The 23,095-nt window shown below is 38.9% G+C and overlaps 2 protein-coding genes and 1 long non-coding RNA gene across 7 annotated transcripts; 1 reads left to right on the forward strand and 2 right to left on the reverse strand.

The window, feature by feature from the left end:
• Positions 1–2,509: 2,509 nt before the first annotated feature.
• On the reverse strand, positions 2,510–10,959 carry LOC122032452. Of its 5 annotated transcripts, XR_006126092.1 has the most exons (6): positions 10,673–10,959; positions 8,694–8,818; positions 8,174–8,601; positions 7,762–7,862; positions 6,073–6,247; positions 2,510–2,877 (listed from the first exon to the last, which is right to left on the reverse strand). It is a non-coding gene; the product is annotated as an uncharacterized LOC122032452 (long non-coding RNA). The 5 variants fall into 5 exon arrangements; XR_006126091.1 differs by having other exon boundaries at positions 8,470–8,601; positions 8,694–10,959; XR_006126090.1 differs by having other exon boundaries at positions 2,510–2,873; positions 8,694–10,959.
• LOC122032451 (transcription factor ILI5-like) lies at positions 4,782–6,420 on the forward strand. The gene is made up of 2 exons (XM_042591740.1): positions 4,782–5,958; positions 6,096–6,420. The coding sequence occupies exons 1-2, from the start codon at positions 5,848–5,850 to the stop codon at positions 6,249–6,251; spliced, it is 267 nt and encodes an 88-aa protein (XP_042447674.1). The 5' UTR covers positions 4,782–5,847; the 3' UTR covers positions 6,252–6,420.
• A 1,085-nt stretch (positions 10,960–12,044) lies between the features above and the next one.
• LOC122031623 lies at positions 12,045–17,403 on the reverse strand. The gene is made up of 2 exons (XM_042590714.1): positions 17,062–17,403; positions 12,045–12,635 (listed from the first exon to the last, which is right to left on the reverse strand). The coding sequence occupies exons 1-2, from the start codon at positions 17,401–17,403 to the stop codon at positions 12,045–12,047; spliced, it is 933 nt and encodes a 310-aa protein (XP_042446648.1).
• Between the last annotated feature and the right edge of the window lie 5,692 nt (positions 17,404–23,095).

Consider the following 23,095-nt stretch of genomic DNA (forward strand, 5'->3'; position numbering starts at 1 on the left):
TACTTGAATGGTCAAATTTAAAATGTCTAATTAGAAATGCATAATCCTTTAGTTTATGGAAAATAAATTTATACATCTCACAAGAACTATAGAGTTAACCTATGTGTGTATTGACACAAGTGAGATGTTAAGATGATGAACTAAGTTCAAGATACAATTTGATGTATCAGAATGAGCTTTAGTTTTATCAAAATACATAGATTTTTTTAGGACCAATCATGGAAAAAGTAAATATGCAAGTTATGTGCATTTAGCCAAAGATCATGGTTGAAAATTATTTTTAAAAATTATTTCAAATTTATTTTAGAAAACTTTAGTAAAATATATTTGTTGATAAAAATCAACATTGATTAGTTAGATACAAAGTTAGAGTGAAATTTTGAAGTTTTCAATGATTTCTAATTTTATGTCATTCTTGAAAATAAGATGTATTGTTATATAAAACTAATTTTTCCTGATAGTATTTAACATAAATAATGTTCATATGAAATTTCATGATTTTTTTTAAAAAATTGTATAATTAGTTATGAATTTCTAAATTTCAATCTAAAATTGAATCTGAAAAATAAGACACGTCAATCGATTGACCACTATTATCAATCAATTGGTATATACATTCGCTGCTAATTTCACCTAAAATTAGTTTATTTCAATAAATTAAGTTATGTTTATGTAATGTAACTATGTCTAACCCTCTAAAATACTTGGATAAGTTTTTAAGAGTAATTTTTTTTGATAAAAATGATAAAGAGATAGTTAAAGGAGAATAATGTGGAATTGAGAAGTTTAGATTCAAAGTTATATTTTTAACCTCATGACTTAAATTTTGGGATTTCGTTTAGGAACTCTAAATTATTGTTGGTGCAATAATTAAAGTTAGAGTATGTTTTTAGGAGAATGTCCACCTTAGAGACATGATTTGGGCAAGGAAAGAGTAATTTTGAAGGATAATGACTGAATGCTCAAGGTGGAGCATTAGAAATAATGGAAGATAGAGAACCTCAATTAGGATGTTAAAAGACTAAGATGAATGAAATTTCGGAAGAGATTTTTGATATATGTCAAAGGGGGAGAATCTTTAGCCTAACTTGAACATATTGTCAAAAATTAAAATGAAAAAGATTGTTAGTGTAATTGACCTCGAGTCAAAATTGACCAAGTTTGAATTGACTCAAGCTTAAGTTTCGATATTTGATCAATATGTAAAAGAGAAGTTAAGTAAATCAAGATTGACTAGATACTTGACAATGTTAGAAGTCCAACACAAAGTTGGCAAGAGAAAAGTATAAGTGGGTCTTGAAGAATCAAACACTTAGCACATATAAGAAGTCTAAGTGGGTCACGAAGGACTCGGACATTTAGCACAAGAGAAAAGTCCAAGTAGGCTAAGGAGAATGGGACACTTGGTGGAAGTCCAATGGAAAGTTGGCAAAAGAAAAATTCAAGTGGATTAAAGGTTGACTAGACAGGAAAGTCCAAGTGGATCACAGGTTGACTAGACACTGGGTAAAAAGTCTCGATAGAGGATATTGGGCAACGGGAAGTCTCAATAAGTCACATATGACTAGATGTTGGACAAAGAAAGTTTTGGTAGATTAAAGTTAACCAAATACCAAACAAGACGAGACTTCAGCCTTGAAAAAGCTGAATTTAGGATTACCAATCGATTAACAATTTAAGGTTGCCAAAGCAATCAATTAAGTGAATCAATTGAGAGCTTATTCGGGAGCACAAAAGGATTCAAAATCCATTGGTGCAATCGATTAGCCTAAGTTTCTCGAAGTGAACAAAAACTTGCTAAATCAATTGACAGATCAATTCAGCATTGTCAATCGATTGAGTTAATCAATTGGGAAATACTTCTCTGCGAACAGAAGGCCTTGGAATCGATTGATTCAATCGATTAGAAGCTAGAGCTCACCAATCGATTGGTAGAGTAAAAAAGAATCATTCTTTAAGTCTAAATGGTCGGATCTGATGTGACAAGGCTAATCAATTGGGAGGCATATTTCAACCTGAAAGCAACCTTAAAAAGGGGATTTCGAGGAGATTTCAAGCTACCGATTTTTGAGAGTTTGGAGACAAAGTGTCGTTGCATTTTTCTACCACCAAAAGGCAATCCAAAGCAACCAAGTAAAGTATGATTCTTCATTGTAAAGTCATTTTCGATTTCATTTGTATTTACATCTCATTTTTTGTTGTATTCTCATGCTCAATCTTGTAAGAGTCTTCTTCGCCTCTAGAAAGTTTCCGAGAAGAAGGAGGTTCTTAATGAAAGTAGTGGGCTAAGAGTGGACCCTTAGATTAATCACCCCAAGAAGGTGAATACCAAATAAAACCAAAATATAATGCATGCAACGCCTAAGTTGAAGGAAGATTTCCACTGCACATTCAACAAAAAGCTCAAAGCAAATCCAACCCCTTTCTCTAGTTCGGATAGGTCTTAACATAACAAACCAAACAACACAATAATTTACAAGAATTTAATGCTAGGGATGGATAACTGGAGTTGTCTAAAGAATTTTCATTAGATCAAACTGTTTTTAAAATAGTTTTGTTGGTGAAAATGTTACATTTGCACCGTCTTTTGTGAGCATTCACAATAAGAACTTGAACACATATTATGAAGTATAAACAGAACAAAAGAAACAGAGCAAAGATGGCATTTTCTCTTCAAAAGATCTTGAACACATATTATGAATGTACAAAAAATATACTTGAAAGATTTGTCCCAAAGCAGAGATGACATTTTCTCATCATTTTGAAGAGAAGAGCCCGGCATCTCTCTGATTTTGAAGTGGTGCAGTCACGATTGAAATCCCTCGTTCCAAAATGTTCACAAGGTAAATGGAGGAACGAGTTTGCACTCTCCTCTTCCTTAGGGAAACAAAAAAAAGTAAACACAACCTGAAATGGTTTTGTTAATCATAAAACTTTCAAATGTTTGCACGTAAAAAAAAAAAACTTTCAACCGTGTGCGATAGTATTTTAGCATTCACAATAAGTATCTTCAACATACGTGTAGATTGCCATGCGTTAGAGACAAAGGAAACTTAGAGCATGTGTACTTCATATTATTGCTCCAATGTACAGTATGAACCCTCACTCTGCAGTTGACTCTGTCATGCAAGGTTGACTTCTGACGGTAGAAGCTAGTTGTACGTATGTAATTTATATATATCATGAATAAATAAATAAATAAACAATCGTTTTCTAAGCATTAATTAGTGCGCAAACATGTAGCATGCACTGTCTACACGCTGCACAATGATAAGACAATGATGAATCTCCAGGTTATAATTACGTTGTCTCTCGCAAGGACATGTGACTATCTTCTCTCTCTTTTTTTTTTTCTTTTTTTTTAAAATTTTTTTTAATGAGGTGGCTATCTTTTTACTCGTTCCTTGGATAGAAGCTTCATGCAGAGAGCCTAAAGTTTTGTCCTTGATCAGGCATAATAAGATTTTGATATTATAAATCTTAGTACAGGCAACTATTTTGCAATGTTAAGATGCATGATTTATGGCTTCTGATATAGAAAGCTAGGTTGCAGTTAAACAAAACCTACACGTAAGCTAATTATAGGAGCATCTAAAACATATTTTGTTCATAAATGAAGCGTGTTGAACTTCTACAGTGAGAATGACCGTGACTGTAGAAGGCTAGAAGCTATATAGCGATAAATGACTAAAATCTTACCCGTTAGAATGGACTTTTCCCTTATTTTTAGGACTATTATTAAAGGTGTCCAGGTAATACCATTTCCATCTATTTTCATATTTACTTTTTAAAAATTATCTGTCTATATTATTGATTAATTGCATTTTCAAAATGACATGTATTTATTAAATCCTTTAAATTTATCTTCTAATTGGTCATATTCTAACTATTTAGATGTAACAATTTCATATATACATAGTGATCCGATGATGAGAAAGGGCCCGATCAACAGGGTGATTGATGATATAGTGGAAGTCATAGTTAAACTTGTTAACATCCCGTACCGATGGCTGATCGAACGACCCACTTGTCCGACCGGCTCGAAGGACAACTGAGTTGATATCAACCCGATGATTACCACATCTCGGTCACATACCGAGTTTTCGACGCTCAAAACAAGATACACGTCGAGTGGCCAACCCGCTCGGACTTGCGTTGAGGCTCAGAACCAGCGATCACTCTCAGATATAGCTCGGACAGTGGAGTGTTGGTCGAGCAACCACCTCGCCTAGCCAAAGGGTCAGACCCGCCAAACGGTCACCCCGCTTGGCCAAAGGGTCAAACCAGCCGAACAGCCACCCCGCTCGACCCACTAATAAGCAAAAGGAGGATCAGCCGATATCCTCGTGGGGACTCGCACCACCAACAGACAACATGGTGGGTGGCATGGACAGGCAGAGGTTCGTACGACGGAAGTTTCCACTGTCATGCCAGGGATATGTCCGGATCATTGAGGTATGATGTCAAGGACATTTTGCTGACATATCTTTTCATGATATGCTTTGAGAAGCATGTGCGCTTCGAGAAGCGTGCACGTGCTTCCCGGGAGTCTTATATAAAGATCTCCAAGTTTCGACAGATGTATGCATAATCTCTACTGTAGCTACAGTTACCCTGCCATTTTGTTTCCTCGTTTCTTCTACATCGCCAGTAGTTGACTTAAGTGTCGGAGGACCATCGTCGGAGAACCCTTCCCCGGTTCGGCACTGACGTTGTTGTGGTCGTAGGTTTCACTGACGAGAAGTCCACCAACGGTCAACAGAAATATAACATCTCCAATATCCATCGCCTCGACTCTCGGACAGACACATAGATATAATTACATATCCCGGTGTCTAGCCAGTTCCTATCGTATATAAACACTAGTGATCATGTACATAGGTAATTGGCAAAGCACAGTGGAGTTAAAGCAGATGGATTTGATGTGGTAGCTAGGAATCCAACCCATGCATGATTGTATATGTACGATAGAAGGCAGTATTCAGTGCCTGCCTCACTTCATCACATGGCAACTGTGAATGTGATGACCACTGCATGCCCATGTGAGAGCCTGCAGAGCATTTATATCGCATGAATTAGTAGTATAGAGCCTACATTAAACCTTATTAATTAATACTTGAGGGGTCGTGATTAACTCCCCAAGCTGATAGTTTAGTTAATAGGCCCTCTTTAATTTGATTTGCATTGTTTGGTCCGCATGATCCAGATAAACTAGCAGATGACTTAAATCCAACCAAGTTAATTTCGTGGGGATATGGATTTCGATGGATCTCAACGTGGTAGAGTCTACTACTATGAGACCAGATCTTTTGATCTAGAATTTTCTGGACGAAAGGAGGTCCTGTCTATTCATTTGTTGGATTAATTGAATCTTACCTGTTAAATAAATAAGGTCTAATTTATCTAATCAATAAATGAACAAAAGATGAAGGATGACCCAAAGATCCTGGATCAAGGATCCCCTACTACTATGCCCTCAAACACACATCACATGCTGGCCTTCATTGGCCAATGGCCCACCACTCATCATCAAGCTATTATAGCTCACGTGATGGTATCTACGTGCTGCCACCCAGCTCCGACATGTGGAGTTTCCCTTCCACGTCAGAATAAAATTAGATTAATTAGAATAACACAGAGATTCTAGCATTTATCATCATTTGCCCTCTCATGTACTTAACTTGTGATCTCTTTTAATTTGGTGCCTACTTCTCCATCAGTTTAAGGGTAGGGCTGGCCCTTTCATCTCTTATAAAGCTCTCGTCAGACCCGATCTTCCCCCTTCGTCTTCTTCCAGGACACTTAATTCGCCATTTTGGTCACCGTTTGCTATTGCTAAAGGCCAAGATGTCTGGCAGAAGGTCCAGGATCTCAGAGGAAGAGATCAACGAGCTCATTTCCAAGCTTCAGATTCTTCTTCCGGACAACTACCATCATCGTCATCGAGGCTCAAGCAGAGTAAGTATATCGATAAAGATGGAGAGACACACACACACATGCACAATGGCAAATGCAACTTACATGCAAATATTAATAATTAACTGTAGAAGAGAAGAATGTCATGAGACTTACTTCCATTTTTGCTGCTAATGCAGGCTTCAGCAGCTACCCTCCTGAAAGAGACCTGCAACTACATCAAAAGCCTCCACAAGGAAGTCAGTGAACTCAGTGGTCAGCTCTCTGAACTGATGGCGGCGACAGACTTCAACGGTGCCCAGGCAGAGGTCCTGCAGAGCATCTTCCGTTCCTGAAGAACCACAGTCAATTATTAATTAGGCCAGCGTCTAGCTACTAGCATAAGGTCTTCAACAGATTAACATCTTTTTACCACGAAGATTGCAATATAGCTAGTAAAACTATGTAATGTAGTAGCTAGTACTGGCTATATCATTATTAATGTTACAATTTCTTGAGGTCTCAGTCTGGCTCGAGTTGATTGGAGTATAGACAACCAGACAGAACACTATATTTAGAATTAAGCAATTCTTCTCACAGCCTTGTTTTTACTGGCTTTATATAATCTTATGGTACGGTGATTGATTAATAAAGTAAAGCTATTTTTCAATAATATAACCTATTCCTTCTGAACTGACACCCAATCAACTGTTCGGTATATATACGAATAAGGCAAAAAGAGGTTTTGACGACCACCCATGTCAATTGTGTAACTAATCACGTAATAAACAATGGTGTGGCAATTGTATTCAATAGTACTATTGCCAAGTTGAATAAAGAATTATATAAATGGAAACAAATGGCAAACTGATGAACTTCTAGATACATGCTAAAGAAAAGAATCATTAATTCAAACAGCATAGGATTGTTAACACCCAAAAGACGCAAGTATCATAAAAGAACACCGTAATTATTCCCTACTGTTTCTTGGGATACAAACTTTGGTTTCTTGTGCAAGTCTCTAGGTTCCTGACCTGCAACTATTGTTTATCTCATTCAAGAGGAAAATACAAGAGAACGCACTGGTCCAGTAGATCTATATATCCACCGTGAGATTGTATTCTATTCCTATTTTTTGAAGGTTCCCGAAGCTAGATGTGAGCTATAATTAATTTTTTTGGGTTTGTAAGCTACCATTATTTTGCATATTTAGTTTTGACAAGTAAGCAATCAAAACTAAGTATGGAAAATAATGATAGCTGACAAACTTGAGAGAAACACAAATAAATTGAGCCAGCCAAATCATTCACCAGATACTAATGTTCACATCTAGGTGAGGACAAAATGCCAATACATTGCAGCTCTTTTCTTAGTAGGTATAGTGTCCTTAACATATGCTTATCGTACCTCGAAATCAATCACACCTAAAGAAATCTTAGAATGGTCGGCACCTCCCTAGCTAGCCACCTACTTACAATGACCCTTATGATCTCTCACCATTCCGTTGGCGGACCGCATCATCCTATGGTTGAAATTTGTCTATATAACGTAATTAACCAAGAAAAGTAATTTACTATAAGGAAAAAAAAATGAAACGAATAATCAAGAGGAAAATGAAAGTCAAGGTCATAGGATGAATCTGTTCCAAAAAATTGATATACATTTTCACTCAGAAGAGAAATTAAATTTAATAAGATGGTGGTAGTACGACATATAAGCAGAGAAAATAGACGAGTAGACTTAAAGAAAAGGAAAAAAACAACACAACAATAAATGAAAGTGACTATGCAAGAGTATTCATAAAGTGCAAAAATTAAAAAAGTACATTTAAGTCAAAGAGCAGAAGGAAATTTATTGGTAAAATACCTTGTCTACTATCCGTTCATTACCCTGATCCAAGTGGATGCCATGTGGCATACTCATCCTGAATTTTTAAGTAGTAACCAAAGCTTTAAACAAATTACTACCTGCACAGCGAAACGAAATATTATCATAATACTTTTAGAAGGCTACACAAAGATGCATGGCATTGATCGCATTTGCATCGTGACAAAAATGATATCAGACAACATGATATCTGACTAATAATTACAAAAAACATAGAGACAGTTTTGACATCTACTATTCATGGGGTGGTATCTTGGGGAAAAAAATGCAAATGTAGTGGCATGGTAGGCATGGAATCCACATTTCTCTGAAGCATTAATGAAACATGCTTTTAACTGATGCTCAAATAACCAAATCAAGAATATTGTAAATCGCAACATGGTTTACTGACTTAAATATGTTCAATGCCTTTGGTTAGCTTGAGTCATGGACCATCATTGTACAGGATAGCAATACAATTGGTTTCCAGCATATTGGTCTTCGTTGTATGTATCAACCTGGCTTCTGTTGGCTACATTACACATCCTGTTATGGATGCCCCCATGGGCTTAGTTGAGTTGGTAAGTGGCAGGTTGATTGCCACATGAGGTTTTGGGGTCAAATCTCGGGACTGGCTGTGCGTAAATCCCTGCAACCCGTGTAAACTCATCCCACCTGTCACTTGTCTTCTTAGTCACGATGATTTACCTCCTCTGTGTTGATCCTGGGACGGACTGGCGGGGGCCCTGGAAGCGAGCGTATTCGCCTTTTGCCACCATGGGCCACTCCCGGCACTTTCTTCATCTCTCCTTCATCCCAAAATCTGAAAATAAGAAACACCTGAAGGCAATGATAACATGATCAGCTAGGAGTCAAAATAGCATATCAAATTTTTAGAAGTTAGCCGAAAATGAAAGCTAATAAGAATTTACCACAGCTTTAAAGCTATCATCACTAATGTTCTCCAAATTCTTCATCTCAATAGACCAAAGAGTATGATTGTCGGAAAGTTCTCAACCTTCAGATGATTTTTTTTCCTTTGACAACATGCTTCCAACTTGGTATTCAAAATGAAGATAAATCACTAATGTTCAAGAAATGCTAAAAAATCTAAATATTTATGATCGTCAGATAGTTATTTTTTAATTTACAAGGAAGATTAAATCACATTGAAAAGCTAAAAGACCTAAACTGAAAGTTCTTTTTAAATTTGCAAGGAATATTTATGATTCTAACTGTTGAAGTTTGAAGCTAACTGTTGAAGTTTGCAAAGAATTCACCACAGCTCTAAAGCTAACTGTTGAAGTTTTTGAAAAAAAAAAAACGATATGAACGTTCTAGGTAATTCAAACTCATGGTCTTACAACGCTGTAGAAAAGTCAACTGATGGCATATATTTTCAGTAGTAAAAGTCAATTTTCAATTGGTCTTACAACGCTGTAGAAAAGATTTGTTATTTCTAAAACGAAGTGAACAGTGTAATGCATAGTTAGGACAGTATGATTAGCTGAATGACTGCAGTCGGAAAGATCTATACTTCTTAGCATGAGCATACTGAGAGTAATAATGAAGTCCAACCTAATGAATAATACTCCATCACAACCATTTGTTTGATCATAAGATAAACATATGGATTTCAAAACTAAATTGACCTGTTACTGAAGAATAAGGGTATTCTAAAGATCACCCACTATGGAAATAGTCCAGCATCAATGGAATGCTTCACCTTATTCTATGAAAAACTAACTCATTGCCCTTTTTTTCCCAAATACAACATTTCACGCCTCATGTACTCGTATACAGCAAAGTTAGATGTTAGTAGCATCAGGAGCTCACCGAAAAACACTCTCCCGTCAGCTGTTAGCTTGTCTTGCATAACTTCAACAAACCGTAACATTGCTTTCATTCAGAAACAAACAAGAACCACCATTTTGTGAAGACAGAGTGATATAGAGTAGCCTAGCAACTGATGCAAGTAGGACAGCCTTAGAAGATAAATTGGGTGGGGAAAAGTAAGATTCCATGTGTACGGTTGTTATGGAATCCTGAAATAGTACCAAAAAGTTTAGTGCAAATTGTAAACAAGCCAGAAAGATGTTTTGACTAGTTTGACTCAATTTTCTTTCACTAGTTGATCCAGAAGAAAATGAAATCACAACCTCCAAGATGTCAAATCAAAAAGTTCGATAATTGAACACACAACGAGAATATATTTCAGTAGCCATAGCCAGGAGTAGTGTAGGCGGTATAGGCCCAGTAGGATAAGAAGAAATAGAGGATGTTAAAGAGGATTTTTTTTTCCATGGAAATCATAAGAGACGATTTTCCACTGTTATTTAGTTGCAAGATTTTACATGACGACAAGACATATTGAACTACTCAATGTCAAGTGGACTCATCCCTAGCCCCTGAAAAACACTGCCTTCCTTGACCATCCAATCTATCCATTCTCCGCTAATTTAACATCAACTTGAAAGAAATTGGCAGATTCTACATCTTGAACGCATTTAACAAATCAAATAAGATAAACTTATACATCTTCATACTACACTATATAGAAATATTCACGGAATGCTCTTCAGTTATGATTTAATCTTGACAAACACACGAATGTTTTCATTTTCTTTTAATCATAAAAAAAAGAGCATAAAAACGTCGGGATTTTCCGCGTGAAAACAACGGCAAACAGATCGACAACAACTACGTGTTTGCGATCCTTTCGTTCAAAAATAAGATGGGGGAAAAAATCTCACCTTCGCCTGGAAAAAAAAAACTTGTCAAACCAAAAAAGGGCTACGCAAACGAAGAGAATAGCAAGGATATTTGAGGAATACGCAAGATGAAACCGCCCAATAAGGTCGAATCGGCGTCCAGAAACCGCAGAACATCCAAAAAAACAACCATCCAAAACCTGCATTGGAGAGCCGAATCCATCGTCGCTGACTTCTTTATGCGATTCATCAAGCTCTGTACTTTGATAATCTGACAACAGACAGCCACAGGAACCGAAAAAGGCCCTAGCCCAGTGGCGGAGTCATCCTGTTCAAACCCGGTGGTCGTTCGGCTCAGCACAACGAGGGGTGGCGCGCAAGGAATCGCCGCCGAGATGCTTCATCCCCCATGAAAGGACTGCATCGGATCACCAAGCCCATTTCTGAGAGGGCAACCAATCACCCATGTGCTCTCAACCAAACCGGATTCGTGAGACCAGCATAGAGTTCACGGCTTGGGCTAAACCCGAGTTAAGCTCAATCAGACTTGGAAAAAAAAACAGGAAAAATTGCTATCTATCCTTTAAAATATATAATTCTTTCAAAAAATAATTAATGTAAACTAAATTTATAATAATTACTAGAAGGTTTCATCAATCACAATATCACATCTATTATTATAGAAGATTTCAAGGAATCATGTTGTATCTATTATACTACTCTATGTGTTATATCAATATATGTACTAGAGCATCTTAATATTTGAGTTGAAAGAGACGTTGGGTCGGAGTGGCAATGAGTTGAAGTGTCTGAAAGACAGAGTTGATTAGACACAAACTGAATATCCAATCAAAGAGTTATGAAGGCATATGCTAAGAGGCGGTTGTAGCAGCTCGAACAGGGTCGATCCTACTAGTTTTTTTTGATCAGAGTCTAATTTAGAAAACGGACCCCTATATTAATCATGCTACTTTATAGTGATTTTTTTTAATTAAATCAACAAATTTAAAGACAATATATAATACAATACAATACAATACCATGTACAATAGTCTAAATATTTCAATCATAACTAGATAGTAATGACAAACATATTGAAAATTGTCAGTTAAAGACAACTCACCTTACAGTTTTGGCGGCAAAAATATTAATCAAGTCTGTATAATCAAGTTGTTCAATAATTTTTTTTTCAATTGATAACATAGCTAGCCCATTCAATCTTTCTTGTGACATGGTCGATCGAAGAAAAGTTTTGATAAGCTTCAACTTTGAGAAACTTCTTTCTGCACTTGCTACTGTAACTGGTATTGTCAGCAAGATTTTGTAAGCAACATAAGCATTTGGAAAACAATCATCTATCTTTTTCAAATAATCTAATACATCAATAGCTTATTTTGATTCCTCTGGTAAAGAGCACTTTAAAAATGTTAACTCTGAAAATAAATCATCTCCATTAACGTCAGAACAACCATTATGTGCAAGAGAACTTTCAAGATTCTTGCAAGACCTCAACAAGCTTTCATCATCAGAACGCTGTAACCTCTCCACATTGAATAGAAAATCAAATATTTCCTAATATTTTTTAAATTGTGCAAATCGAGACTCAATAGATGAATGAGCTTGATCAACTATAAAGAGAAAGTAGTTAACTCTGAAGGACTCCTCTGCTGATAATGCTATTTCTGTACTACTACTTTCATCAAATTGTTTTTTTCTACGAACAACTCGCTTTTCTCGAAATACTGCTTCAATGCCCATTTCACTTGTCATTTCTTTAGCTTCAACCATTGCCTTATCAAAACCAGATTCTCTATACTCTTCAAGAAATATAATAATTCCTTGCAAGAGTTTGATAGCAGCATCAATATCCATATTTTCGGATTGAAGAAATTTACTCACAGTGTTAATTGCGAATAACAACTTATACCAAATTACCACACCAAGTAAGAATTCAAACTTCTCAAGTTCATATAATGCCAAGGACTCTGCTTCACTTTTTGTTTTGGGATCTTCAGTATCATTTGTTAAGTCAAGTAAAGCATCTCTAATTTGGGCAGTTTGTTCTTTTATAGGTTTCACGCTCTCAACATGACTTTCCCAGCGTGTTTGTGACAATGGCTTAACTGTCAAACCCTTTACATGATCTTTAAAAATTCTCCATCTCTTCGTAGAAGAGGAGAATAATGTATAAATGCGTTGAATTACTCCAAAAAATGACATAGCTTGAGGACAACAGTTCACTATATCACATAATGTCAAATTAAGGCTATGACAACCACAAGGAGTATAAAAGGCTCTGGGATTTATTTCAAGCAACCTTCTTTGTACACCTTTGTGTTTCCCTTTCATGTTACATCCATTGTCATATCCTTGACCTCGTATATCATCAATATCAAGCTCAAGATGGATTAAAGCATCCTTAAGATGCGTAAAAAGTCCAAGCTCAGAAGTGTCATCTGTTGGAACCCCAAGGTGTTTTGATGTGATCAAACAAGCTAGGTTAGGTCCTGCGTTTGTTTAACCCTTGTGTCTAAGTGTGCAGGAGCTTAGGAACACAGGAAGTCGAGCGGAAGACGCGGCTAGCGAGAAGGACGGCACGGGAGAGAGCCGACGGGCTCGGTGCGTCTGAGGGACGAGGTGTCCGCGGAAGAGTACACCGGTGGACGAGAAGAGCGTGCGCGGCGCTCGAGGGACGAGAAACCGGGAAGGAAGGCTGCTCGAGGAGAAGGTCGGAACATGGGTTCGGGTGAGCCCTATTCCGGAAGGCCGAGATCACCCAAGCTAGCGGAGCCGGAGCGAACAGACCCGGACCGAGACTGGGACTTAACGGAGAAGTGATCCCGGAAAAAAAGTCAACCGTAGTTGACTTTTTGCTCCGGGGCGCCCGGAACCATTCCGGGCGCCCGGAGCATGATTTTGACCAAGATCGCGATTTTTACAAACTGACCGTTGGGGGATAAAGTTTATCCCCCCGGGGGCGCCCGGAACCACTTTCAGGCGCCCGGACCAGTACTATAAATAAAGTACTGATCCGTACATTGAAAGCAACTCACTTGTAATCAATTCTTTCTGTGCTTTCAGTTGTATTCTTTTCATTTGTGCTGTCAACGTTGTAAAGAGGCTTCTCCGCCCAGAGGAGATCATAGTGCGTTTATTTTCCTTGGATTCTCAATCCTCAGATTGCAAACCAAGTAAATCTCTGGTGTATGATTTCTTTACTTAGTCTCTACTTCTTATTACAAGTGTTTATGATATAGTTGAAATCCGAGAAAGGTTCGAGTTTTATTTTGTAGGGCAATTCACCCCTCCCCTCTTGCCGGCCTCCAAAGGGACCAACAAGTGGTATCAGAGCAAGGCGCTTCAGGAGGACTAACCGCCGATCGAAGCAACAAAGATGGCCGGACCAAGCATTGTTCCACCAAAATTCGAGGGGAACTTCGCAGACTGGAAGCGTCGTATGGAGGTATTCCTAAAAACAGATTTTGAAATTCGGTTTATCATGAAATATGGTTTTGTAGCTCCAATAGATAAAGATGGAAAAGAAAAAGAAGAGAGCGATTGGACAAAGAAGGAGCAGAATGAGTCGGTAGCAAACAGTCGTGCGGAACATCACCTGCTGAGCGTGTTACCGCATCAACTATTCATCTGCTAAAGAACTTTGGGAGAAGTTCTTGGAACTCCACGAAGGCACGTCCGAAGCAAAGCTCGCTAGAAGGGACATCCTCCGCAACAAACTGATGAACATCCGTCTGGAGAAAGGTGAGAAAGTAGCTAGTTTACACGCAAAGGTAAAAGAACTAGTTACTGGTCTCGAGAACCTCGGTGAAATGGTAACAAACCGGGACACTATACGCTACGCGCTCAACGCGTTTCCAAGAACTCCGGAATGGACATCAATCGTCGACACCTACTACATCTCAAAAGACCTGGAGGTAAGCACTTTAGAAGAGTTGTTTTCTACTCTTGAATTGCATGAAACCAGGTATGCAGGAACGACAAAGGATACTACCCAGACCATGGCGCTGAACGCAACCCAGAAGGATGAACTCGAGTCAGACTCCGATGACGATCAAGAAGCATACATGGTAAGAAATTTTAAAAAGTTTTTTAGATCTAATAAATTTAAAATGCAGAATAAAAGGAATCAAAAAGGTGGAAGAAAGGTGCGGTGCTACCAGTGTCAGAAGGAGGGACACCTAAGAGAAGACTGCCCAGAACTCAAAAAGGCCAAAAGGAAGTCTCCCAAGAAACACAACCTAAAAGCAACTTGGGACGACACTTCTTCATCCGAATCAGAAGCTCAAGAATATGCTGGAATAGCACTAATGGTAAGCTACGATAGACAAAGTATATCAGAACCTAGCATCGATGAAGGGGGAGCGACCTCGGATGAAAGCAGTGAAGCAGGGGGAGATCTGATATGGTAAGTGAGGTATGCCTCTTACCCCCTGATCGACTTTACTCGGTATCAAAGCTATGACTAAATCCATGTATAAATTAGAAAATAAAAATGCCAAATTAGAAAATGAAATTTTAGAAACAAAGAGAATTTTGGCAAAATCATGTCTTATAGAGGATTTTGAAAAATTGAAAATTGAAAATGAAAAACTAAAAGAAGAAATAGAAAGATTGAAAAAATCTAATGGTTCAAATATTCCTACTTTTAGAAATTTAAATTGGTATTATAGATTTCATCAAAGTCAAATTAGAAATATATCAAAAATCTATATACCTAGGAAATACTTGGTTAATCCTGTAGGTAGGAACCTTTACTGGATTCCAAAAACCTGTTTAACTTAAAATTAAAGTCAGACTTAGCATTTTCAGCAAGGAAATTAAACAACTAATTTCTTTATGAGGCTTTGTCTAAGGAAGTGGTTGTTGCTTCAATAACCAAGAAGGCCTAGTGTCTCGCCACGACCTAGAAGCCAACTATTGAAATGAAAAGTTTAATTGACTAACTGAAAAAGCATTAATTTAAATTACTTAATGCTTTAAAAGAGTTATTCAACTTGTGTTAGAAAATATTTAAAAACTTTCTAACTTAACTTAGAAATTTTTTATTATCTTAGAAATTTTCATGAAAATTGAGTTAGAATTTTTTTTAACTTAGATTTTTTTTAATTGCCTTATCATTTTTTTAAAAAAAAACAAAATTAACTTAGAATTGTTTCTTATGAATATTCACTTAGAATTTTTTAAAAAAAATTAGAAAATTTTTTTTTGGGAATGCTGAGATAAGTTTTAAACATAAATTTTTAACACTTATGACTATTGTTATCTGAAAAATATTTTTTTTTCAAACGAAAAATTCTGAAGAGTGTCTTTACTAAATTTTTACACTTAAAAGTTCTTGTTTGAATTTACCTTAGACTTGTTTATAACCCCGATTTTTATGTGATCAAAGGGGGAGAAGTATGTTAAGTCTAGGGGGAGGTAACTATAATTTTTCAATTGAAAAATATTTGGACTTATTTTAAATATAAATTGTTTCTATTGCATATGGTTACCCTAACTTAACTTGGGTTGCTCACATCAAAAAGGGGGAGATTGTTGGAACCCCAAGGTGTTTTGATGTGATCAAACAAGCTAAGTTAGGTCCTGCGTTTGTTTAACCCTTGTGTCTAAGTGTGCAGGAGCTTAGGAACACAGGAAGTCGAGCGGAAGACGCGGCTAGCGAGAAGGACGACACGGGAGAGAGCCGACGGGCTCGGTGCATCTGAGGGACGAGGTGTCCGCGGAAGAGTACACCGGTGGACGAGAAGAGCGTGTGCGGCGCTCGAGGGACGAGAAATCGGGAAGGAAGGCTGCTCGAGGAGAAGGGCGGAACATGAGTTCGGGTGAGCCCTATTCCGGAAGGCCGAGATCACCCAAGCTAGCGGAGCCAAAGCGAACAGACCCGGACCGAGACTGGGACTTAACGGAGAAGTGATCCCGGACAAAAAGTCAACCATAGTTGACTTTTTGCTCCGGGGCGCCCGGAGCATGATTTTGACAAGGATCGCGATTTTCGCAAACTGACCGTTGGGGGATAAAGTTTATCCCCCCGGGGGCGCCCGGAACCACTTTCAGGCGCCCGGACTAGTACTATAAATAAAGTACTGATCCGTACATTGAAAGCAACTCACTTGTAATCAATTCTTTCTGTGCTTTCAGTTGTATTCTTTTCATTTGTGCTGTCAACGTTATAAAGAGGCTTCTCCGCCCAGAGGAGATCATAGTGTGCTTATTTTCCTTGGATTAGCAATCCTCAGATTGCAAACCAAGTAAATCTCTGGTGTATGATTTCTTTACTTAGTCTCTACTTCTTATTACAAGTGTTTATGATATAGTTGAAATCCGAGAAAGGTTCGAGTTTTATTTTGTAGGGCAATTCACCCCTCCCCTCTTACCGGCCTCCAAAGGGACCAACATCATCCACCTCTAAAAATTCTATCCAGTATTCTTTCACTTTTGTTGAATTTTCTGACTCATCCAAACACCGTATGACAAGAAACATTTGCTCCTTATGACTAATATCTGGAGTACAATCTAAGATGACTAAAAAGTATTTTGCCTTTTTGACTTTTGCAAGTAATTTCTTTCTTACCTCACATGCCAACATTTCTATCAATTCATTTTGAATTCTGCTACCGAGATATGTAATATAAGTTTCATGGTCTTTAATACGCCGAAGGTGCTCATTCATTATTGGATCAAACTCAGCAATCATTTCAACCATTTGCAGAAAGAGACCATTGTTTTCAACATAAAGATTCTCACAACTTCCTCTAAAGGCCAAGTTATTTTTTGCTAGTCTTTGCACAATAGCAATTATCCTATGTAACACATGTTTCCAGTGTTCTTTTTCTTTGTTCAATTGTACCTGTGCTCTTGCATCAATTGTCTGATTCTTTTGCAACCTTCTTTCTAATTCAAGCCAATCAGTCATACACTCTATATGCTCCTTACTCGATTCATGGGATGTAAGACAACGACTCAAATTATGCCAGTCGTTGTATCCTTCATTAGCTAACTGAGTACCAATCTTGTGCTTTTGCTTTTTGAACAGTTTACAACAAAAGCAAAAAATTTTGTCCAAAGAAATTGAATATAATAGCCATCTTCTATCATTTTCCTCCCCGTTTGACAAAATTCTTTTATAATGCAATACATTAAAATGTCTGTTGGTACTATCTTTTGGAAACAACGTACAAGCATCTCTCTTTGGACCTCTCTCCACCAAAAAGTCTCTAATTTTTTTATCAATATTATCTCACTTTCCTGGATCATCAGAACAAGTCTCTTGACTTAAAGTTTCATGTTGAACTTGCTCATCATCTTTCTCAAAAAAATTAGATTCATCTACAATGAGAGATTCAAGAACCTCTTCATTATTATTGTTAACCATTTCATCCATATTGACAGGTTCAAGCACTTTATCATCATCATTTAATCCCATATCCTCTTCGTTATTCAACAAATTTTCAGTCACATTTTTACTCTCTACAAGATTGGGAGTAAAGTACTTATTGATATCTCCAGCTTGACTTTGAATTAATGATTCTATTCTCAACTTTCTTTTCATCTTTTGATATCCAAACATGTACTTGGGAGGCATGGTATATGAATTTGCTTAACAAACAAAGAAAATATAATTTCAAGTTACAGATAAATGCTCAAGTTTACTTAAGTTAAGACATATATATTCATATTGATATAAATACACAAATTTCCTATAACACAAAATTACAATTCACATATTCTACACAATACTAAGTTGGTGGTTATCCAATTCCTAAATCTAAAAATTAATTTCAGAATATTAATTCACTATAAAATTTCTCAATTCTAAAATCTACAAATTAATTTCAACATCATAATTTAAGCAAGAGGTACAAAGAAAGATTTCATATATTATATATACTAACCTATAGAGTGTAGACAGTAGGTTTTACAATTTTAATGAAGTTCTCTACACTAATTCTAAATTTATGATGAAAAGCTCAAACACTCCAAAGTAGCAAATTAAATAAATTAAAAGCAATTCAAGGAAAAATGAACACAGAAGAATTGTTTTCACCTGACAAGGATCCATACAAACCAACGACCAACCATCAAATTAATGAAAAATCAATAAGAAATACATGAATATTTACTATTTTACTTCAAAGACCAATAATCAATCCTTCAAGTTAAAAGGAAAATTAAACTACATTAAAAAAACCCAATCTGGCAACCTAAATACCTAATAACCTAATCCAACATGAAAATCGTCATCACTTAAATCTAGGCAGCTAGCATATATTTGCGTCGTTCTAAAAACCAATCTTGTTGAAATTTTAACCATATACATCTTTGGTATGCAGTATGTTGGGGCACACAAAGCAAAAACTTTGTACACTTGACAACCTAATAAATAAATCATCAAAATAATTTTTTGTACATTAATTAACGTGGAGAGATGGAGGAGCACTCACCGTGTGTAGCAGTTGAAAATTCTCAAAATTGGAAGTACGAATGGCAAAGATGGAATTTACGAGCTTTTTTTTTGCAGAACTAAAGGGTTTCGACAACTCGGCAAGCTTTTTTGCAGAACTAAAAAGTTTCGATAGAGGAAAAGACACGATTTTTTAAAAATAAAACATATAGGTATTAGGTAAATAAGTTAAGTGGATTGTAGAATATGGGCCTATTAAGCTATTAATTTTCATTATCATAAACTCTAAAAAAATGGGCCCTAAAAAATATGAGACCTGAGTCCATTGACTCTGTAGCCTCATGCAAGGAGCGGCCCTGAGCTCGAAAGTCAGAGTATGACAGTGGCTCGAAAGTCGGATAACTCGAAGGACAAAATACACCAGTGACTCGAAGGTCAGAACAAAGCAATACAATAGTGAGCGGAGAAGCATAGGCGTAGAGCTCGGATCTTAAACAGGGCACTGGCCAATTAGATATGCAATGAGAGAGAGGTTGTCCTAAGCGCAACAATGTCACCTGGAGTTGGTGTGTCGACAATCAACAGTGACAACAGAGGAAGAGGAGTTCCAGCCGAGCTGACCGTGATGGAGCAGATCTGATGGTTCGACTCCGTTGGCGGAGATCAAGGCAACAGCTGGGTTTGATCATTTAGTCTTACATTTATTAATCTATTCAAGTGGACCATCGATTAAGTTAGAACACTTGACGCGGCTAGATTGAAACACGATTAAATTAGACTATTAGAGCATTCGATGTTTGATGAATCTAAAAGAAATAGCTAAGTTGATAAATTTGTATCAGTGGAATGGTTAAGTCATATCTATGGAAAATAACCTGTCACTTTAGGATTTAATTTACCTCCCTTCATGGCTCACCGTGAGACTCACAATGAAAGACGTTTGATTATCACGTTTTGTATCAATATGGACTTATGTTGCTGACCTATACACTTTGGTCAATATCAGCATATCACCGCAACGATAAAATTCATGGTTCATTTTTGAAGTTCATTTCATATTTTTCTTGGGCATATATCACTGTCATCTTTGTGTCGCCAATTAAGATGGCTGACTACACTAATTGTGCCAAAGTCTTCTGCCGGGCATTGATAACATCTTTGACTCTATCAAATTCTTGAATTCCTCGTACGTTAAATCTCACTGTCTCAATTTAGTCAGCCAGTATTTAAATATTTTTTTATTTTTAAAAATAAAAAATTATTCTAAAATCTCTTTAAATATTTTTATTATATCATATCTATAAGGACCTAAAATTATTTAGTCGGACACTATAATATAAAAAAAACTAAGAAAGATGATCACTTCTTAAAATATCCCATATATATAGGAGGGAACATAGAAAGGGGTTAGATTTATCCTGATTGTAACAAAAATAATAATATAGTCTATAATCCGATGGTAAAAAAGGGGGGACCGTCCGGAGGATGGTCAACGGTCCTGTGGCGGTCGTAGTCAACGTTAATCTATCTGAGCGATCAGCGCGGATAGCGCCCAAGCCGGCGCTTTGACAGCTCGGTCGTTATGCCGAACTTCCAACGCTCACAAGCCAAGCAGGACTCCTCTTGTTCAGAAGACCGCGCCGGTCGCACTCAGGCGAGCGGACGACCCGCTCGACTCAGCCACGATGTCCACCGAACTAGCGGGTGACCAACGGGCCGAGCGTCTCTTCCTTTCAGTCCAGTACATGTCCCTTCCCGGACGACAGTGAGTCCAAGCATCTCTCCCGTTCAGACTAGTAGCAGACAAAAGGTGCAGAAGAAGATGAAGGGGACAGCTGGTAATATACTTCTCGAGACATGTGCCACCGACAAATAGCATAGTCGGCGGCCAGGCCGGACAGAGAATCGTACGGTGGAAGTTTCTACTGTCAAGACAGAGATATGCTCGGACAGTTGCGGTATGGCGTCAGACGTACTTTTCTGACACATACATTTTGAGGTAAGTCTTGGGAAGCGTGCATGCCTCGAGAAGCGTGCATGCGCCTCCCAGGGGCCCTATATAAATACCCCAGGCTTTGACGGAGGTATGCATTCTCATCTACTGTAGCTAGTCTTCACGCTCATTATTCTGCCTCGATCTCTTCTCGGCGGAGCTGACTTGAGCGTCGGAGGGTCGTCTCCGGAACCCCTTCCCGGCTCAGTTTGTGTTTGCAGGTTCTCACCGGAGGCTCACACCAGTCAGAGGTTCATACGCCGTCGACAAGAGCGCCACGTCCCCAGCGTCTATCGACTCAGCGCCCGGACAGGATCAAATTGGCGTCGTCTGTGGGAACACACCTGAATCCGGAGCCGAGGCGATGGAAGAAGTTGGACGTCAACATACTGTAACGCTCTCCCAAGAAGAGCTCGACGACAGCCCGGAATTCACTAAGGGCTGGTCAGCCCAAAATGAAACGTTGTACGCCGAGGGCATGTCCACTACGATGAAGTTAGTGGTCCGGTCCTTCTGAGCGGCTCTTCACCGAGCGAAATGGCTAATTTCATCTGGCCGACCGGCTGAACCTCGTTACCAGTGAATCCGAACAGGGGCGTTGTCATAGGCAGCAGCTCAGCCCTGTCGATTTGAAGCTGGTCGAACGTCCTCTTGAAGATGATGTTGATCGAGCTCCCTGTGTCAATAAAGATGCGATGAATAGTGTAGTTTGCTATTACCGCTCGGATAATGAGGGCGTCGTCGTGAGGCATTTCAACTTCGTCGAGGTCACTAGGGCCGAAGCTGATCTCGGGACCGTTCGCCTTCTCTCGACTGCATCCTACGGCATGAATCTCCAACCGTCGAGCGTACGACTTGCAGGCTCGGTTGGAGTCTCCGCTGGTTGGCCCTCCAGCGATGATGTTGATTTCCCCCTGAGCGGTGTTGCTTCTATTTTCTTCCTCCCGAGCAGACGGTCTAGCTCGCTCTTGGGAGGCTCAGGGGTTGCTTCTTGGTTGGTGCGGATGTTGCTGCTCGGATGACTATCTGGCTGTTCGCCGTCCGACATTTTGGTGATTATGATGTTGGTCAGGCGAAGGTGATCGGCGGCGATAGTTCCTTGGCTTAGTGATCGGGGCAAGACTCCGACAGTCGCGGGTGCAACAGTACGATACGAGTAACGCCGAGCGGAAGCAGCTGGAGTTGGACATAGTAGATGAGGCGCGAGCCAAGGCATCCGTCCGGCTAATGGCGTATCGGCAAAGAATGAAGTAGAATTACAACAGGCGAGTGATTCTCAGGGCATTCCATGTCGGCCACTTTGTATGGAAAAAGGTGAAGTCGGTCAGAGATGTGAGCAAGCTGGAGGCACCCTGGGCTAGGCCCTTCAAGGTCATTGAGAAACTCTGATCGAGCGCCTATTACCTCAAGAATGAAGATGGATGGCAGTTAGAACGACCATGGAGCGCTAAACATTTCCAACCGTACCGAGTTGGATGAAAGGTGTGCCTATGTATTTTCCGTTCCTTGGTTTTCTTTGAATGCAGGAATGATATCAAAAAGAAAAGAATACGCCGAACGGCTACGCTCATGAAAACCGTCGAGCGGTGACGTTAAACTCTAGGGTCGAAGCGGCGACCATAAATATCCCGCTCGGAAGACCATCGAGCGGCGACGTTAAACTCTGGAGTCGAACCGGCGACGATAAACCCCCCGGCCTGAAGACCGTTGAACGGCGACGTTAAACTCTAGGGTCGAAGCGACGATCATAAATATCCCGCTCGGAAGACCGTCGAGCGGTGACGTTAAACTCTAGAGTCGAACCGGCGACTATAAATCCCCCGGTCTGAAGACCGTCGAGCGGAGACGTTAAACTCTAGGGTTGAAGTGGCGACCATAAATATCTCGCTCGAAAGACCGTTAAGCGGCGACGTTAAACTCTGGAGTCGAACCGGCGACTATAAACCCCCCGGCTTGAAGACCGTCGAGCGGTGACGTTAAACTCTAGGGTCGAAGCGGGGACCATAAATATCCGGCTCAGAAGACCGTCGAGCTCCGACGTTAAACTCTAGGGTCGAAGCGGAGACCATAAATATCCCACTCGGAAGACCGTCGAGCAGCGACGTTAAACTCTGGAGTCGAACCAGCGACTATAAACCCCCCAGCCAGAAGCCCGTCGGGCAGCGACGATAAAACCCTAGAGTCGAATGACAACCTAAGGGTCGGTTCGGC

The sequence above is a fragment of the Zingiber officinale genome, chromosome 11A (assembly GCF_018446385.1).
Source record: "Zingiber officinale cultivar Zhangliang chromosome 11A, Zo_v1.1, whole genome shotgun sequence".
Classification (NCBI taxonomy): Eukaryota; Viridiplantae; Streptophyta; class Magnoliopsida; order Zingiberales; family Zingiberaceae; genus Zingiber; species Zingiber officinale.

Coding starts and splice junctions, on each gene's coding strand:
- LOC122031623 (XM_042590714.1), bottom strand. CDS start 17,403: ATGACTGATTGGCTTGAATTAGAAAGAAGGTTGCAAAAGAATCAGACA. Junction 12,636..17,061: donor TAGAAATGTTGGCATGTGAG/GTAAGAAAGAAA, acceptor TCTTCTACGAAG/AGATGGAGAATTTTTAAAGA.
- LOC122032451 (XM_042591740.1), top strand. CDS start 5,848: ATGTCTGGCAGAAGGTCCAGGATCTCAGAGGAAGAGATCAACGAGCTC. Junction 5,959..6,095: donor GTCATCGAGGCTCAAGCAGA/GTAAGTATATCG, acceptor CTGCTAATGCAG/GCTTCAGCAGCTACCCTCCT.